General features: G+C 39.2%; 1 protein-coding gene across 1 annotated transcript in view; it reads left to right on the top strand.

The window, feature by feature from the left end:
* The window catches only part of DAPP1 (dual adaptor of phosphotyrosine and 3-phosphoinositides 1), a 50,054-nt gene that overhangs the window by 4,500 nt on the left and 25,988 nt on the right, over positions 1-19,566 (top strand). Inside the window, exons 2-3 of the mRNA XM_081304935.1 lie at positions 12,979-13,101; positions 15,959-16,092. Coding sequence (XP_081161061.1) covers positions 12,979-13,101; positions 15,959-16,092 — 257 coding nt within the window. The remainder of the gene's footprint in view (positions 1-12,978; positions 13,102-15,958; positions 16,093-19,566) is intronic.

Genomic DNA, 19,566 nt, shown 5'->3' with positions numbered 1-19,566 from the left:
TTTTAATTGGTAGCAGGAAGAACAACAGTTGGCATGGCAACTTAAGGTGTCATAAATGAAAATCTCAGCAAAGGTTAAGATGTATATAGATTAAGCTTTCCATGAATTTGCTTGAGACATAAGAATATTTCAAGAGCAGGTCCTTCACCAGAAACAATTTGGAAAGAAAAAGACAGGAAAGGCTGATGTTGTGTCAGTTTGTAAGACTCCCTTAAGTTACTTTTAGCTACCAACTACCAAGAAAAGCCCTCCACCCCTCACAGTTTAAATCACAAGGGTACCACTCTGGCCCTAGACCAAAGATCATCGTGAAGCCCAGGAGCTGGCTAACCCTTCCATGAAACTAATACAACTGTCATTTCCAAACCTAAAGGAAACACTATGGCTGCTTTAGAGATTATCATATTCCTTTAAAAAAAAGAGAAAAGTATATATACATACATATACATACACACACGCAGAGAGAGAGAGACAGAAATACTGTGTATAAGGACTTATGTTTTTTAAGCTGTAATTTTTAGCTTCTGGAATTATATGGCCTGTTGCTCTAACAGAAATACAGGGAGCTGTTTAAAAATTAAAAATGTTATGTCACCTCCAGTTAACCTTAAACACACTCTAAAGGAATCTACGAAATTCCCCTTCTGTGAAAATTCTGTCATCTTGGATTCTAAAAATGGAAGGTGATTCTTCTGCGCTGTTGGTAGTATGTAACTAGTATGCAGTAGGCACTCCTCTTGAGTCAAGTGAGTTTCCACTTCAATTTTTGTGTTTTCTGTTCCTTGGTGGGTGACTTCCTTCTCCTTACTCATGGAAATCCACAGTGGGAGGGGCTGCTCTCCAGTCTTCCTCTCTCCTGTGGATCACCTGTTGAAGGGGGACACTAGGCAAGGCGCCATGGGGAGACTGAAATAAAGGAAAAATATCTGTGCGGCGACAGGAGGCAAGGCAGGCGTGGTTAGAATGCTCTGCAGTGTGGGCTGGGGGGCCCCAGCAGTGGCCAGAGAAAGTGCTACCTGTGGTGGTATGGAAGATCACCAAACGGAGAAGATAGTCTTGTTTGTCAGGTGAAGTCAGAAATGGTGACATCTGATACAAAAAAAAAAAAGGACAAAACCCCCCAAGAGTAAAGGAGTATAAGTGGCAAACATGCCACCCAGAAAATAGAAGGATCCCACAAAACTTCAGGCCACCCAGTCCCTGGGACCCGTCTGGGTGTTCCCTCAGGCCCACCTCGCTCTGTGAGGAGCTTCCTCCCCATCTTCCCCCTAGTATTTCTATTTTCCTAATGGACTCTTGGACCATTTTTTCTTTTTAAGCCCTGGATTAATTTCTGTCTCTTACAACTCCCCTTAGAGGCTAAATTCCTATTTCGAGGCCATAAACTTCTGGCTCTTCCTCCTAAAGTGGACCTGATGTAACTAGCTATGGGGTACGTGAATGGGCAGGGTCTTAGCTCCCTGTCTAGCTCACCTCCAGCTCCTCTGTGGGCTGGGTCCCCCGGAGGCCCTGCCACTGGTGTCTGCCCACTTCTCTGTTTAAAACCAGTTACGCCTGAGGAAAGCAGAAGAACCATCGTTTAATTCATCTTGATATCAATGATGTAAGAAAATATTACTTGTTAGAGACACACGTTGAATTATTTAGGCTTAAAGTAGCATGATGTCTGTAATTTAAAGCTGTTTATCAAAAGATATATAAACAAAAATATGGCAAAAAGTTACAAACTATTATAACTAGTCTGGCATAGGGGGATGCATGCCTCCTACCCCAGAGATCTGGGAGCAAAAGGATTGCAAATTTGAAGCTGGCCTCAGCAACTTAGTGAGACCATGTTTCAAGATAAAAAATAAATGGGCTGATGATATAGCTCAGTGGTAAACCAGCCCTGGGTCCAATCCCCCATACAAAACAAAAACAACAACAACAAAATTATTCTAACTAAACTATGGGGCCTGGGGACGTAGCTTAAGGGTAAAGCATTTGCCAAGCATGAGTGAAGTCCTGGGTTTGATCCTAGGATGGCAAAAAACAACAAAAACCCTCCCTATCTGAAGCATTGATATTATTTAAATGTGGGCATTGTTTATTTTACTATTTATACTATTTTCTACTTTCTTGTATATCTAAAATTATTCATAATAAACAGTTAAAATTGCCATAATATATATTCATTATCAAAAACTAAAGGAATAATGCATTTAAAAATATCAGCCATGTTCTAGCAACTAAATTATATTGTCCAATTATTTCCAGTTTTGTAAAAATATTTTTCTGTGAAAATACACACTCACTGACACACACAAATTGAATTGCAACACTGTGGCAGTACTATGTGCATAATATTGCTCTTGCTTCCTGGTTGTATACTTTTCATTTCCTTCTCTGTCTCAGAGCAGTTGTGGGTTCCCATCTTGGGCCAACCTGTAGCCCTGTGTCAAAGTTTGGATTCTTAAGTTGGTCCAGATTCAAGAGGGCCTGAAATAGATTTGTCAATGAACAATATGGAATATTTGCAGGCATGTGGAATTCCATGGTCATCATGTTTTATTGTTAGATAGATTAATTTTGGGCAGTTGAGCACATAAGTGGCAGTGGTCCAGAGCCAAGAAATCTAATTAGGCAGTTTACAGATTGGTGAATGAGAAACTAGAGTAAAAATTGATCTGGAACAGCAAGGAAGGAACAGGAGCGGAAGCCAGTAATTCCATTAAGCTAAGAATTATAAGTGATTAACATCCAAACAAAACTGGTTCTGCCTTTGTGTATTTTTTCAAAATGAAATCAAAGATATTTTGAAAACCTTAATGTCTCACACAAGTATTTTTAAATTAGTTCTTTGTTTTATCACTATAAAATTCTAGAGCTGCCTGCGTTCCACGTTACTGTTCTATTTTTATTTGCTACTGGTACTTAGTGTTTTGGGTTGATTCACCAAATAAAATTGGAGCCATTTTGCAGATGTGAATTCTGAGGTGCTAAGGGGTTTGGCCATCTGTTCCCCTTCTCCTTTTGAGGTGAACTCCTTAGGAACTGAGCAGAAATGTAGGTTATTCATCTTTGTCCTCTCTCTCCTGGCCTACCACTTGACAAAGAGCACATATGTAAGTGTTGGTTGAATTGGTACAAGTTGAGTCGAAGTCAAGGCCAGAACTCAAGGCTCCTGGCTCCAGCCCATGACCTCTCCACCACACCAACCTGGTGATGGATTTGCATTCATCACCCCAGAAGCATTCAGGCCCCTCATGCCAACACTTTTTACTGATGGGAGAAACTGACATCAGTTAGAGGTTTCGTCTGAACCACAGACTAGAGAAGAGGTAACCAGTAAAACAAGGATCTCGACTATATTTTTTAGTCCCAAGACTGGGACTAAAGCTACTGCAGCTGTAGCTTCTTGAAAGTGTCTTTCTCTGTCTCCTGTACTAACCCACAATGGCAGATTGTCACTGGCAACCACAAACCAAAGACAATAAACACAGAACTAACATTTTATGAAATATAAGGTACAAGAGTAATCACTTAGTAATCACTAAGTGAAGAGTCAACTAGATTTCATTCAAAGCCCCTTCCCCCCAAATCCCTGCCGAGAATCTCTGGTTTTGAATCCCTGCCCATCCCATCTAGGCCTTCTCAGATTCTTATTTGTGGAATGTTTTTTCTAGTCCAAACCAGGCATTTCCTGTACTCAACCACCAGGATCCATGATGCTCTTTGGGTCTTGTAGCCATTCCTCCCCTGCGCGTGCTGCTGGGCATTGAGTAGGACCTTTGTTGTGACGAGATGCAATTTCCACTCCTCCTTCAAGTCAGTGCCATGTCTATGGTCACTCCAAGTCACAGGCTTATCTGGATGTGTCAACCCATCTTTGGGTAGACTCCATGAGTCTGCCCCTACATCTACCTACCTGTGGTTCTCTGCCTGCATCTCCAGTTCACTGGGTCTGTATGTGTGTGTCCTAAGTCACTCTTTCTAATATTGTTGGCTGTTTTTGTGAGCCAGTGGGCCTTTATCTGTCTGTTTTTATGCCTATTTCTATCTATCTGTGTACAGCTCTTTGATAATTGTGACTCTGACTCTTTGTGCGACTCTGTGTCTCTGAATCTCTGAGTCTCTATTCTATCTCTATCTCACTGTTTCCATCCCCCAGAACTTCTGGTCTCATTCCTCAGACTCCTTCAAGAACAGGTTTTTCCTGGTCTCTAACTCCCACAGAGTTCTCTTCTCCCTTCCAACAGGGCCCTGACTCCCACCAGAAAACTTGGGACCTGCCTTTAGCTGATGGCTAACATGGTTGGCTTTTGTCATCACTCAAGTATGTTTTCTAAAGCCAGGGACAGATGGCCTCACCATTTAGCTCTGCTAGTAGTATTTGTAAATGTGGGCATTTACAATAGTGATCTAGAAAGGCACCACTGTGCTGAGTCCATCACAGAAACATTCCTTCCGAAAAGATTGTCCCACATCACTCTATGCCTGAATGCAGCCTTATTAGAAAACTTTCCTGATCCTTGGTTCTCTCTGCTTAAACAGGGTCCATCACTCTGATCAGTGGAAAGATAAGCTCACACCTGTGAACATGTGACTTCACATGCTCACAAGGACAATACCATCTTGTCCTGGATATACCTGACTATGAGACCAATCATAGGACCAAAAGCTCTTGAGCTAAATAAGACAGTTTCTGATCCTAAACTCAGATTTCTCTTGCACAGAGGATCAGGAGCTTTATGTTTCACAAAGTCAAAGTGTCCAGCACCAACTCTATTTTTAAAAAAAAAATGAAGGTAAATAAAACAGCAGCCAGAAAATCCCATGGAATAACTCAAATGCTGAGGTTTTATTAGCCAAGATCACCTGGAGAGGGAGAGCCTGAGAGGCTCATCTTGTCTTCTGTCACTGTTGTGCTCAGGACTGTGAGACTGAGCTATGGCTTCAGCAAAAACAGGAGACAAATCAATTAGCTATGCCAGCCATGGATTTAGAGAAGTAAATGATGCCTCTATTAGTTTTTGGTCTAGAGAATTCAAAGGGTGTGTCAGTGTCATTCAAAAGTGAGAATAATTTTGAAAATGAAGACTAGAGAAATTTCTCTAAAGAAGAGTTCTTTTGTTGGTTCCGGGCCTTCTAGTGACCAGAAGTTTCTGTTCTCACCTTGGATTGAAATGTAAATCCTCTTTGCAGCTCTCTTGGGACAGAGTCTTGGTTCTATTTCACTTCTTTTTGTCAGGAAGAGGAAGAATATATCATTAAACCTGTGAATAATCTGTAGACATAGCTTACTAAGAAGTTTTATCATCAAAGATGCACAATCTAGGCTGCTTCTCAATCTTGGGACAGCCCACTCTCCCTTGAATGTGTATCTACCTTCCTAAATAAATCTGTCTACACCTTAAAAAAAAAAAGAAAGAAATGCAATTTTTAAAAATATTTATTTTTTAGTTTTAGGTGGACCCAATATCTTTATTTTATTTTTATGTGGTGCTGAGGAACAAATCCAGTGCCTCACACATACTAGGCAAGCTCTGTACCACTTGAGCCACAACCCCAGCCCAAGAAATGCAATTTATAAGTAGAGGCATGGCTCATATTTTAAATTGCAAGCTTTCTGGCCCACCAGTTCTTGCAGCATTGTCTTGCATTGAGTCCCCAACATGGACTCGCTGTTTCAACTAGGCATTCTGTTGCCGCAATATACAGTGCATACATGAACACCCATGTCTTTGCTCATGCCATCCTTCCTCTTAGAATGTCCTTTTTTTTTCTTACTAATCAATTAAATATCCAATCTTCAAGCCCTGGCTCCTGATCTTCTTCCTTCTTGAAGTTTACCCTGGTCATTGCAGCCCTCCATGAACTCCCCTCCCATATCATTCACTGTCCATATCACTGAAATGGGAGCTATTTGGCAATTTCTGACTATGCTCACCTGAAGATCCTTCCCTTTTCCTTTTGATTGGTACCAAAAACCAGTTAGTACTTTGTCTTGCCCCTCTCTCCAGGTACAAACACTGAACTATCAAGTTTATTGAAGTGAACTGAAGTTTTTAGGGCCAAGAATCCTTCACATCTATATTTCTCCAACTCTAAACTGCATAACAATCACCTAGACCTCAGCAGGTTGAGAGTAGGACCTGATGTGTGTTTCTAGCAAGATCCCAGATGATGTCGATGGGGGCAGTCCACACTCTGAGTTGCAATGCTTTGCAGGGCTTTTCAAACACCATGTGCCAAACAAAAACAAATACTGAGTGCAACCTCTTGAGGTCTGAGAGTGAGTTTAGTGAGTCACAATGATATTTATTCAAAATGAATAGACATGAAAGTATTCAAGTAAATTGCATATGGAAGGACCAGTGTTGTTTCCTGCTACTCCGTGTGTGTATATTTGTGAGATATATGTGGTCGTCTATGTAGGGACTGATATAAAATACATTTTATATAGTGGGTCCAAATGAACCCTAATATACAACTAAAAAGAACTGATAAAAATTACTTTTGAAAAATCAAATGGGATAAAAAAACATTGAAGCTTTCAACATGCTGGAGCAATTTTCCAGAAGGTTCTAGCACAAGGAGGCACTGGAATGAAAGCAGAGAAGTCTACATGGAGGACCAGCTTTCTGGATCTAGTCTGCGGGCTTGCTCTGTGGTTCAGTTTATTTCCTGTACTTTACCAAGAGGCGACTATGAAAATTCTTTAGTGGGTGGGTGTTTCCTAATTTGTTACTGTATCATGGAAGGGATAATACCACTATTTCCTTCAAAGTCAACTGCTAGTTTTAATAATTTTATAAACCCAGTACTAATAATCTTTTGAAGCTTGATTACTCTCTGTTCTGTGGACTCTTAACCTTGAGACAAATTGTGAAAATGTGTAGTAGGCCTTGGGGGAGAAAAGAAGAATATAACACATTGTTTTTAATAGATTGTTATAAATAGTAATTTCTTACACTTTTTACTTCCTCAGGGAAAGTGAGACAAAAATAATTTTTAAGGTTCAGAAAAATGAACCTTTTTCCCCAATGTATAGATAAAGCACCTAGGACAATGTCTGGCATATTCATAATATATGGTATAGTTTATAAAGCTCATAGTTTTTTCTTATCTGAAAAAGTTAAAAAGTCATGTAAAAAGTTTATAAGAATAAGAACACAGTGTTGGGGCTGGGGTTGGGGCTCAGCAGTAGAGCACCCGTCTAGCACATGTGAGGCGCTGGGTTCGATTCTCAGTACTACATAAAAATAAATAAAATAAAGGTATTGTGTCCAACTACAACTAAAATAAATAAATTAATTAATTTTAAAAAAGAACACAGTGTTGCATGTGTGAAAATAAGGTTTTCTTTGTAGGCATTACCAGCAGTTGCCTTAACAGATAAAGACATGGAGGATGCTACTTGGGTGAAATCACATAGTTTTTAAATTAAAATTGATTGGAGCTGATGGACTAGCTGAGAAAAGACTTGAGGCGAAGGCGTGGGTGAGATTCTCACTGACACGCTCTACATTTGTGGTCTAAGGTAGCATACTTTTTTACTTGGTATTTCCCAGTAGTAAATTGGTTTGTCATTGCATTTAACTCTAAAAACATTGCCCTTCTAAAACCAGTAGAGGAAAAGAACCTACTTGGGAGTTTTAATTAACAGTAGGTTCAGCGTGAATCAGTCACACCATGCAGTTGTGAAGAAACTAATGTAATGCAATCTCAGGCTTTTTATGGTGTGACCAGCAGCAAGAACAAGAGAGATGCTAACCTTCTCTGTTTTGAATGCCAGCACTTATCTTTAAGATAGAAATTTAAAATATGGAAGATAATCAGAGGAAATAGGTCTTTGAATAATAAGGTCCCTGGATGATAAATGAACTGAAAGTCTGTCATAAAAAGAGTAGATGAAGATGATGGAAAAGAGACAAAGATACATTCGAAGTTCTCTCATCTATGTAACTCCAAGAAGTAGCTCTGGGACCGTCTTGAAAGCTGTACATCAGGGGTGGCAATTCAATGGAGGCAAAAGTTTTCTGTCCCTCAATCATGCAAGAATGGCTAATCTTTCCTCTATAAGTACTGAATCCCCCATCATTAGAAATATGTAGATAAAGATTAAATAAAAGTCTGTAGGGTTTCAAAAATTATCCAAACACTACAAAAATTGAAAAGAATATAGACCAAGCTGATGGTGGTAATCTTTTCTGTAATGAGGAATTATATGTGATTTTCATTTACTAAGTTAAACATTTTTAATTGTTTGGTTAAAAAAGAAAATAGAAACAAGCCAGATGCCATGGTACATGCCTGTAATCCCAGCTACTTGGAGGGGAATTGCAAGTGTCAGACCAGCCTGGGCAGTTTAACAAGATCCTTAGCAACTTAGCAAGACTCTCTCTCAAAATAAAAAATAAAAAGGGCTGGGGGATGTCGCTCAGTGATAAGGCAGGTTCAATTTCCAGTAACAGCAGCAACAACAATAGTAATAATATAAGAGATAGAAATGTGATTTTTGTAGTCATCAGAAGCAAGTTTACAGTGAAGCCAGTGAAGCTCCAGCTTTGGGTCCTCTCACTTGTGCAGACTCCAGTGCTGTGGATAGTAGATGCCAATTCACAATATGTAAGACCAGAAACTGCTGAGTGTGATGGTGCACACTTGTAATCCCAACTGCTTTGGAGGCTGAGGCAGTAGGATCACAAATTCAAAGCCAGCCTCAGCAACTTAGCAAGAACCTCAGCAATTTAGAGAGATCCTGTCTCAGAATAAAAGATAAAAAGTTGTGGGGCTGTGGCTCAGTGATTAAGTGCCCCTGGGTTCAATCCCTAGTACAAAATAATAATAATAATAATAATAAAGAAAGAAAGAAAGAAGAGATTGGAAACTGTACATAGTCATAAAATGCTCTAGAACTGGGCTGGGGTGGTGGCTCAGTGGTAGAGTGCTTGCCTAGCATGTGTGAGGCACTGGGTTTGATTCTTAGCACTGCATGTAAATAAGTAAGTAAGTAAATAAATAAATAAATGGTCCATCGACAACTAAAAATAAATAAATAAATAAAAATGCTCTAGAACTTCACAACTCACCTATGAAAGCAATCCGATAAATATTCCTCAAGTTACCAACAATCCTAAAAACTTCATACCAATATCACACTGTGAAACTGAAAATAATGTTTTGAACAACAAGTTAATTCATGAAAATTAAGTTCTTTTTCTCGGATTTATGTTGTTTGTGGTATTTGTCTGTCCCTCAAATTTTACTTTCACACACAATTTTTCAGTAAACACCTTTGCTCATATTTTCTCCTGCTTATATGTGTTTCATTAAGTGGACACTAGAAGTAGCATCTCTACCTGAGGTTCAGTTATGGGAGATGTGCAAAATTCTCCTCCCAACTATACACTTACTAATAACGGATGATAATATCTATTACCCCCCAAATTTCTCTAATATTTAATACTGTCTAATCTTTCTCTTTTAGATATCTGGTGGATAAAGAAAAATATCATATTGCAGTTTTAATTTACATTTACTTGATTAGTAGTGAAACTTTATTTGAATTTGTATTTCCCCTTCTATGAAAGGTTTTTATTCTCTTCTTTCCATGTATATATTTTAATTTTTACTATATTTTCTTTATAATCAGAAAAAAGCAATACTTCAAAAATCACTTAATACTTTTCAAAGCCTACTTTGTTGTCAGCTCATTCAAGGAACCTGGTTTTGATTGTCCTTCCTAGGACATCCCTTGGGTATTTTATTCCTTCTTGCATGTAGTTTGCAAAGTACTTTTCTTTTCCTACTGACTAAATTAATGGTTTCTTGAAGCTCTGTCTGGGCTTTTTCATTTTTGCACCCTTACCTGCCAAGCACAATACTTTGCACAAGGATTTGCACAGATCTGAAGCAATTCAAAGATACAGAAGGTTCATTATGGGAACACTACAAGTTTAACTTTATTTGTAACTTTTAGTTCTTTATGCACATAGACTTAAACCATCCTTACCAAAGGTAAATATATTTCTTAAAAGGACACACTGTGTTATTTAGGTCCATATCCACTTCGCTGGCAGATGTGTTCACCAAAGTGTTTTCAGAAGGGAATATTTCACTCCACTAAAAGGGGAAGTTGAGACCTTAGTGGTAGAGCTGTTTGGGGAATGAGACTACTCATTGCATCATCAATATGGCCATGTGTATTCAGCTTCCTGGAAAGATCCATATTAGGTTGCCCAGGCCCAAGAGTCCATGAAACCAAGATGACAACATTGATTCAAGCAAAGCTGCCACCTGGAAATTAACTCTGTAAGGATTTTCCAAGGTGACTTTTGCTTTATACTCCAGTGTTTCTTATGGATTTATGGTATATAATTAAAAGATTATCACAAAAAATTCTTAGTAAAAATTGTCATCAGGCTAAAATTAATATTAGATTTCTGTTCATGCTTTAAACACAGACTGCAGATACTATTGAAAAGACAGAAGCGGTGGTACACAACTTGGAAGGCTGAGGAAGGAGGATCTCAAATTCAAGACCAGACTCAAAAATTTAGCAACACCCTGTCTCAAAACATAAAAAGCACTGAGAGTATAGCTCAGAGCCTCCCTGGGTTCAATCTTCAATCTTCAGCAGCACAAACACACACACACACACAACCCACAACACACACATACACACACACACAAAGAGAAAAGAAAAAAAAAGAAAGACATTCAATGAAATGTGCAAATCTTTTATGTTTTAAAATTTTGTGAATCAATGTTATTTCAAATAAATAATCTACTGGCTTTAATTAAATCTTATGATGAAATGTTCATTCTGAGGTTAATTATTGGCAAAATATACTTAAAAAAACTTTTGACCTTGCAGAGATTTTATGTACCAAGAAGAATTATCATTTTGGTTTTAGTTGAACTTGAAGCTTGTTATAGCTTCCCTTGTAATCCTTCCAGCTGTGCTTTGAAAGCATTTTATAGTGAACAGATTTGAACTTGTCTGGGAATCAGTTCAATGAGTGAGATTTCTCTGGGAAAACTACTCAGTGGGTTTTCTTATAAATGCCACTGCTATCAGCTAACAAATATATTTCTTAAACTGAATAAAAGCACCTCTGTCCAAAAGAGGAAATATGCTAAAGAAACATGTATTAGGAAATGTAGGTTTAGGAAACAGATATCTTGAACATCTACGTAGAAACTTCCTTCCACAGATGTACTTTATTCTTTATCGCTACAGCTAAAATTTCATGCCACAGGAACATCACAGCCTGTGTGGCTCATGACAAGGTCCCTCACTGCCAGAAGAAAGTTCTTGCATGCTCTACACACCTCTTCAATAGCACTTAGCTCATCATGTTGACATGACCCGTCTAATTGTCCATCTCTCCTTCACTGCCTTGGATTGTGGGTCCTTTGCCTCTGTTATCTTCAACTATTTGTTATCTGGATTAAATAGAAAGGAATAAAAAATATATTTGAACAAAAATAAAATCGTATCACAGAGGGTTGATTGCAAGTTATGACTTTGTGATTTTCAATGGCTTTATGACAGTAACTAACCTTCTGAGTGTTGCTGTTTGCTTGTCTCAGTCACTCCACCTGTGTGGACATGTGCAGTTCTCACAATTGGCCTAAGAGCTACAACTATTAGTTATCCTACTTTGGACATGAGGAAACTGAGGCTCATATTGGTAAAGTACATGCCCAAGATCTTGCTGCCAGTAATAGATATTACCTGACTTGGGACCTGAGCAATGAGATTTCAGGAGCCACAATTTCAATTGCCACACTGGACTATCATAACAATGTCCTTAAAAAATCACGAGAAAGTCCCGTCATTAGTAGAACATTAGGAGAAAAGAACAAAATGTCCAGCAGTGTCTTAGAATGGCCTTATTCCCATAGAGTTAGGAGTGGGGGGACAGATCTGAATGCCAACTAGAGGCATAGAATACATCGTAATAGGAAACCCAGGAAAATGATTAGCATTTGTATCTTCTGGAGAAAGAAACAGGGGGACTGCATCTTAAGACTGAAAAAAAAAAAGACTTTATTTTCACCATGCCTTGTTTTGAATTATTTGGATTTCTTTATTTTATCATAGATATATGTTACCATTTCTAAAATACAAACATCAGTTAAAACACAGACACACAAACACACACACACACACACACACACACACACAGAGGTATATGAATGTGAATCTCCTTGGGACTTTCCCATCTCTTCAGGTATTTGTCAGTTTGACACAATATTTGATGAGCCTGCACTCACTAGAAAACACCAGAATTCTTTACAACTGGCTTCATTTCACTCAGGACAGTGAACTATAGTGCAATAGCTTAGTGGCTTTTCCATGAAATGGTTTCATACTTGACAAAAGAGAGAGTAAGAGGCAGACACCAAAATAAAGAAAGAAAATTAGTCAAAGCCTATTTTTATGGCTGTTTTGGATTGGAATTTTTAAAAATTTCTGTTCTTAAATCAACACTCTCTATTATTTTGATAAGACTGCCTTATGAAATACCACAAACTCAACGGTTTACCCAACACTAGACTTTCATCTCACATTTCTGGAGAAATTTAAAACCAGAGTGACAATAGGATTGTTCCTTCTGAGGCCCATGAGGCTATCTCCTGAGTTTCTCTTTCTATAAGAGGACACCAGTCACATTGGGTTAAGGCTCCCTTTAATGTCCTCATTTTAACTAGATTAATACTTATCTCCAAATAATTTTGTGTTCTGAAGTACTGGAGGTTAGGGTTTCAATATGTGAATCTTTAGGACACAATTCAACCCATAGCATGTTGCTATTAGCCAACTCTCTGTTCCCTGCTTCAGCCTTGTCCTGACTGGGCTGAGAGCTTGGTCTCTGGCCTACCTATGATGGGAAGCATATTGGTAAGGAATCTTGAGAGGGAAGCCCCGTGAAGAAGTCATCCTTTGGTTTTCTCTGAGTGAAAGTGCTGTTTTCCCTTTTCTAGGTGGTATCATGGCAACCTCTCACGCCATGCAGCTGAGGCTCTTCTTCTCTCCAATGGATGGGATGGCAGCTACCTTCTGAGAGACAGCAATGAGCAGACTGGACTGTACTCCCTCTCCGTGAGGTAGGGTGCTTAAGGACTCTTGAGTTTGGTGTGGTCCCATCTGTCTTTTGATGGCTTTCTTATCACTCAAATTGCTGGATAACAAAATTACCTGACTCCTTTTGGGCCACCAGGTGAGATTTCAAACTCTGAATGGTGAGACTATTGAAAAAAAGAAAATCCTGCTTCATCTGGCAGGAAAAGGATGTCAGAGCTGGAGGAGACTTTGGGAATTATTTAATCTCAACCTCTCACTCGGCTGGTGAAGAACAGGAAACCCAAAATGGTGGAGTGTCTGGCATCCAATAAATCAATGACAGAAAGAGCACCACAATCGAAATCCCTGAATCCTGGCCTAGTGTCCTTTTCACTTATTCCTTGCTTCCCCTGGAAAATCAGAATTTGTGACTATACAATGTCCATAGCCACAAACTCAAGTGGGCAATATGCAACTTTAAAATGTTACCTACAAATGGGCTCACTTTCTTTCTTGAGGCTCCTTTTTCCCCAAATGGTAAGGATCTAGTCCTTCCCAGGCACACCCAGCCACGCACTGGTTGTTCAGTCCTTTCAGGATGTCTCTTCCCCACCTGCGTCTTCCTGGCTGACTTCCCAGATCAGAGAGGCTGACCCAGCTCGTGGTAATCAGGAGCAGTGGCTGATTCCCATTAACCTCTACACTTGTTTCTGCTGACATACAGCAAGTCTTTTTGGGCTCTTGGGCCGGTTTCCATATCTCCACAGGTTAGACTAGAATGTGAGGTCCCCACAAATTCCCCTCATCCACTCACCCTTGACCTCAAACTGCCCAAGAGTTTGTGTAACTGTCTGATGGCAGCTCCATGCACCCTTGGAAGAAAGTCACAGGTTCCCTTCACAATGAAGTCCTCCAAGCTAATCCAGCATGGCAAGGTTTTGTTTCTCTCCTGCTCTATCTACATGGCCCATGCCTCCTGGTTCCTAACTCAGTAGCAGTGTCTGTACTCACTTCTGCTGTTGAATCCTCCTTTGTGTCTAGTTCAGCTCCTGTTTGTTCTTGTTTCTTGTGTTTAATCTCTCTCTCTGATAGGGGGACATGACTGGTCACAAAAAAATATTTCCCTAAATAACTAATGACAAGTTATTTATGTGACTAAAAGCCCATGATTAACATATTTGCTTATCTGCTCTCTAGGCTTAAGGCTTCTGTATTTGTTTTCTATGCTACAAATGAATTTCCAAAATACTTAATGGCTTAAAACAAAATAAACGGATCATCTCACAATTCCTGTACTTTAGAAGTTCAGAAACAATGTGGTGGGATTCTCCAGAAGTTCAGAGTCCTTTATAGCCAGGTAGTTTCCTCCTTCCCTCCTTCTTTCTCATTTATGTCTTTGTTCCCATTTTCCTTTTAACTGTCAACCAGAGACCAATGTCAGCTCCTTGAGGTTGCCACAGTTCCATGCCATATGGCCTTCGTGGGCTGTTCACAGCAAGGTTATTGCTGTCTTCCAGTCCAGCCAAGGCACATCTGTCTGGATTCTTCTTTTATGGACAGAGAAAATAATTCATTTTACAGAGATCATATGATTAGTTAGGGCTCCCAGGTAATCTTCCCATCTTAAGGTCAACTACTTTGAGAACTTAAAGACCTGCAAATGTCCTTCACAATCACATCTAGAGTAGCTTTTGATTGGATAAATTGGAACAAGATGTCTGTGTTCCAGGGGCTTGGCATTGAGGCCATCTTCTCAGGCTTCCTGTCACAACTTTCATTCCCCAATAGTGAATCTGAGGATGGGAGAATGGGCAGAGCACAACAGAGTCATTAGAGAGTCAAACAGAAAAAAGCATGATCATTAGTTCTTCTCATGCTACCTTGTCACATTTTGCTTATAAATTTTCTAAATAACATGGATGGGAAAATTATGAAACCAAAAATGGAACTCCACTCAGGTGGCAGCAAGATTCTGATTGTCAACCACGTTAAAAGTTCATCAGATGGTTAGGCTGCTGATGCTTTATTGAATGGATCCTCCCCAAATCTCAAAACACATGTGGAATTATTGGATCAAAGAATATTAACGTTCCACTTATGTGTGTCTCATCTGAACAATGAGATCATAAGCTTCTTCTGCACAGATAGCATGTATATATTTCATCTTCATGAAAAATTACAAATAAATCACTGGGGTGAGACCCAGCAATCTTGGTTTTAACCTGCAGGTGATCCCAAGGTTTTAGCAGGTGATTTAAGGTTTTAGTGTGATCCCGAGTCACACTAAAGCTGGAGTGTGGGCATAGGCCCCATGGAGAGGAATAGTGGGAGATGAAGCTAGAAAGATAGAATGGTATCAATTAAAGTGGGGAGAGATATATATTACTTAATGTTCTACCTCATTTCAAAAATGAAGTAGAAAATTAAAATGTAGGAAATTGGATATTTTACTCAATAGGCAATGAAACAGACAAGAAAAGAAAAGGGCTGGGCTCAAATAACTGAGTGACAGAAGCAGAATTCTGACTGATCCCAGACAAGGAAGAGAGGAAGGCCAAAGACGGAGAAGAAAGTGATGACAAGGTTAAGTGCCATTTCTATCATCTCTATTCCCTGCTCTTCTTAAACTCATGCCCCTTAGAGGATTAATTTTCAAAGCCTTTCAATAAGACCTAGAGAGGTAGAGAGAAGTGTCTCTTGTCTTTCAGTAGAGTAAAAAGTGCCAAAAGCAATTAGTGATGGTCTTTAAAACTGGCAAAGATCTCAATGATTGCATTTTTAAGAACTGTATATTCAGTTATTTAAAAAGTTAACGGTGATGCTAATACCCAAGACTATGCTTGCCTTCAAAAAAGATATTCATTTGTTAAATAACATTAAGCACTTCTTTTTTCCTTTCAGAGCCAAAGACTCTGTCAAACACTTTCATGTTGAATATACTGGATATTCATTTAAATTCGGCTTTAATGAATACTCATCTTTAAAGGACTTTGTCAAGCATTTCGCAAATCAGCCTTTGATTGGAAGTGAGACAGGTAAGCTGTCTAAGTCCATTTTCTGTTGCTATAACTGAATGCCTGGGGCTGGATGATTTGTAAAAAAAAAAAATGTTTAGTGTATAGTTCTAAAAAATCTAAGAACATGGCGTCAATCTTGACTTGGCTCTAGTAACTTCATGGTAGGTCATGACACAGTAGAGAGCATCACATGGTGAGAGTCAGAGAGGCTGAGAGGCCTAGCGAAATCAGTTTTTATAAACAAACCTATTCTTGAGATAATCTATTAACCCATTAATTCATTAGTCCATTAATCATAAGAATGGGTTAATACATTCATGAGGGCAGAATCCTAATCACCTTTTAAGAGATCCTACCTTGTCCCACCCCTTAATATCATAATGGGAGGCTGGGAATATAGCTCAATTGGTAGAGTGCTTGCCTTGCATGCATAAGGCCCTGGGTTCAATCCCCAGCACCACACACACACACACACAAAAAATTTCTTTCATATCATAATTAAATTTCAACATAAGTTTCAGGGCAGACAAACCATATCCAAACCATAGCATAAATATATGAAATATTATTTGAAGATGAAAAAGCAAACTATAGTACACACCATCCTGGTACTGGAATTATCCAACTTGTTTGTCTAGACTATTTAAAGAAGGTAAATAAAAGTCCACTTCTGTATCTGTGACATAGAATTGTCCTCAATGGTGATAAATCTCAGTTAAATCAAAGTCTGGGAAATTCCAAGAAGCTACAGCACAAGAGAAACTCTAAAGTTAATTAAGGCCTACTGCCATGAGCTTATTAGTACTTATTTTCTTGGTAAACTTGTCAGTGGGCTTTCTGCTGATTTCTGTGGCGGGGGGGGGGGGGAGGTGATGCCATCATTAGCTTCTTCCTTTTCTGCTATTTATGTGGCCTGGAGAGACCCTGATATGAATCATACCGTGTCTAGTACACATGAAAACCACAATGGAAACCTCAAAATGGTTGCTTTGCTTTATACCAACATCACCAGGTTTATAATAAAACATTCTAATCTGCAAAGTGGAAACTCTAATCTTCTTCTTCTTCTTTTTTTTCCTGGTATAAATTCTCCCAGTTCACCCTGAAAATTACTTCACCATTTAACCTGCAGTTATTCTCACAAACAAATGGCAAGTAGGGCTGTTTATCTCCTGCTTACCTTGAGCTTGGCAAGCATTTCAGTGTCTCCAAACTCTTCTTCACTCCTCTTGTTTTAAACTCTTGTCCAAATCTGCATTTGATTTTTTTTTCTTTAGTTCTTGGTCACTGGGAATAGAGAGGAGATTTTTGAAGCCAGGGTTTTGTTAGGATTACCTCTAATTTTGTCCTTATCTCTGTCTGCCAGGTCCTGGTCCAATGCAGAATGTTTGGGTGAATGAATAAATGAATGAGTGGATGATTTGTGAGTGGGAACTCCACAGCTTTCAAAGCCAATGGTATTTTTCTGCCTTCTCTTCTTTCTAAGCAAAGTCAGCTCCCTTCTTTTAAACTCTCTCTTTATGCCCTTTTTTCCATTCCTTTCATCATTCTATCTGTTCCTTCCTGGACCTTCTCCCAATCAGTGGGGAAAATCCATATTCTGCATGCTGGCAGATTTCAAAGCAGTTTGAGATCAAAGTGAATGCAGTGCGTTCTGGTTAGACCTTTCAGACACTGCTCCAGTCACCAGGCAAGAAGATCACCTGAGCCTGCTCCAAAGCAAAGGCACCTTGTCCCTGCATTGGGGGCAACATTCAGCTTCCCTGTAAATACATGATTCTGACTAAAGAAGCCTTGTGACTAATGCGTTAGTGATTGTTATGATTTAAAATCCTGGCTCCTGGAGTAGATTCTATAAAATTTGCTGTACATTATTATTACTAGAGTTACTATTTTTTTTTATTACAGTAAAACTCGGAAAACTGTTATTGTTACCCTCTCCTTGCCTTTCCTCTGTTGTATTCATTATCCAGTGAAGAATTTGCTATTTGAACCCTTGCTTCAAGCCCCTTGTGTTGATGGATATGTACTCACTCCCTGGTTTCAAGCCCTTGAGTTAGATTCGGCTAATTCTATTCCCCTTATCTGTCCCAGCCAGATGAAGACCAAGCCACCCAGGCTGGAAACCAGAGGCCAAACCCATGACAGAGGAGTGTTCCAATCTTTCCCCTCTGGGAATAATAGGCCTCAGGAAACAAGATAACGTGCTGAAGTCACCATGAGTCTTAAGCCCAGCAGGTCCTCAGAAGTCACAGAGTCACTACTGTGGCCTAGGAAAAGTGGTGGATGGAAACTAAGATGCTACCTTCTAAAAATAGGCCTTTTCTTACTCATTTAAGAATTGGCTCCCGGCATTGGCTCCTTGTGATCAGGAGACACCAAGCTGAGGATTTCTTGTGTTCCATAACACAAAGTACAAATCCTTAGGGCTGGTAATGTAGCTCAGAGGTGAAGTGCTTGTCTAGCACACATGAGACCCTGGACTTAATCAATCCCCAGCACTGGAGAAAGAAAAAGAAAAGAAGAGCAAACTCTCAAATCCTTTAAGTTAGATTCAGATCTTCAGGGAACACATTTGTCCACACAATGAACAAGGCCCTGGCAGGGCTTTCACGTTCAGATTCCCAGAACGAGTAGGACTAAGATCTGATGTGGCCAGCCACTACTGTCAGCCAGTCCCAGACCCAGTCTCACGCTGCAGGGCCTAGAGAGTGAGTTTATTAAGGTGAACATTTGTCCACTGGCATTACCGCTGAAGGCAAGAGAGGGAGTGTCCAAATAACCAAAGGTTTACACTTTTTCTTGAGTTACATACCGTATCTTCAGCAGATTAAAACCAAAGGTACTTGACTGTGTCTTAAGAAAATCTTTACCCTCAAGGTATATGAAAGTGTGGACCTAAAAGGATGAATGTTATTTTAAAATATGTTGTTTTAAAATATCTTTTTTCTTCTTCTACTGCTATTCAGTTTCCTAATCTAAAGAACAAGGGATTCCTAGACAAGATCGGAGGGACCTGTGTCAGTTTTCTTTAAAAAAAAAAATATTTATTTTTTAATTATGGGCGGACACAATAACTTTATTTTATTTTATGTGGTGCTGAGGATCGAATCCAGTGTCAGTTTTAAGAATTCCATTATTGCAGGGCGTGGTACTGGGGAAAGCCTGTAATCCCAGTACCTCGAGAGGCTGAAGCAGGAGCAAAATTCAAGGCCCAAAGCAACTTTGTGAGACTCTGTCTCAAAATTTAAAAAGAAAAAGAACTGGGGTTGTGACACAGTGGTTAAGCACCCCAGAGTTAAATCCCCTATAACCAAAAAAAAGAAAAAGAAAAAAGATTTTTTTTATTATTGTAATTTCCCCTTTCCCTTGTTATAATCTGCATTTAATCTTTCTACTCTCCATTGAAGTTTAAGTTCACTCTAATTTCTCCTACGAAGACCCATAAACATTGTTATGATACTTCCGATTCTCAAAACCCAATAATTTCCC

This window comes from Spermophilus citellus, assembly GCF_964194105.1.
Source record: "Spermophilus citellus genome assembly, chromosome: 8".
In the NCBI taxonomy this organism is placed as follows: domain Eukaryota; kingdom Metazoa; phylum Chordata; class Mammalia; order Rodentia; family Sciuridae; genus Spermophilus; species Spermophilus citellus.
This window is presented reverse-complemented; position numbering and strand designations above follow the sequence as displayed.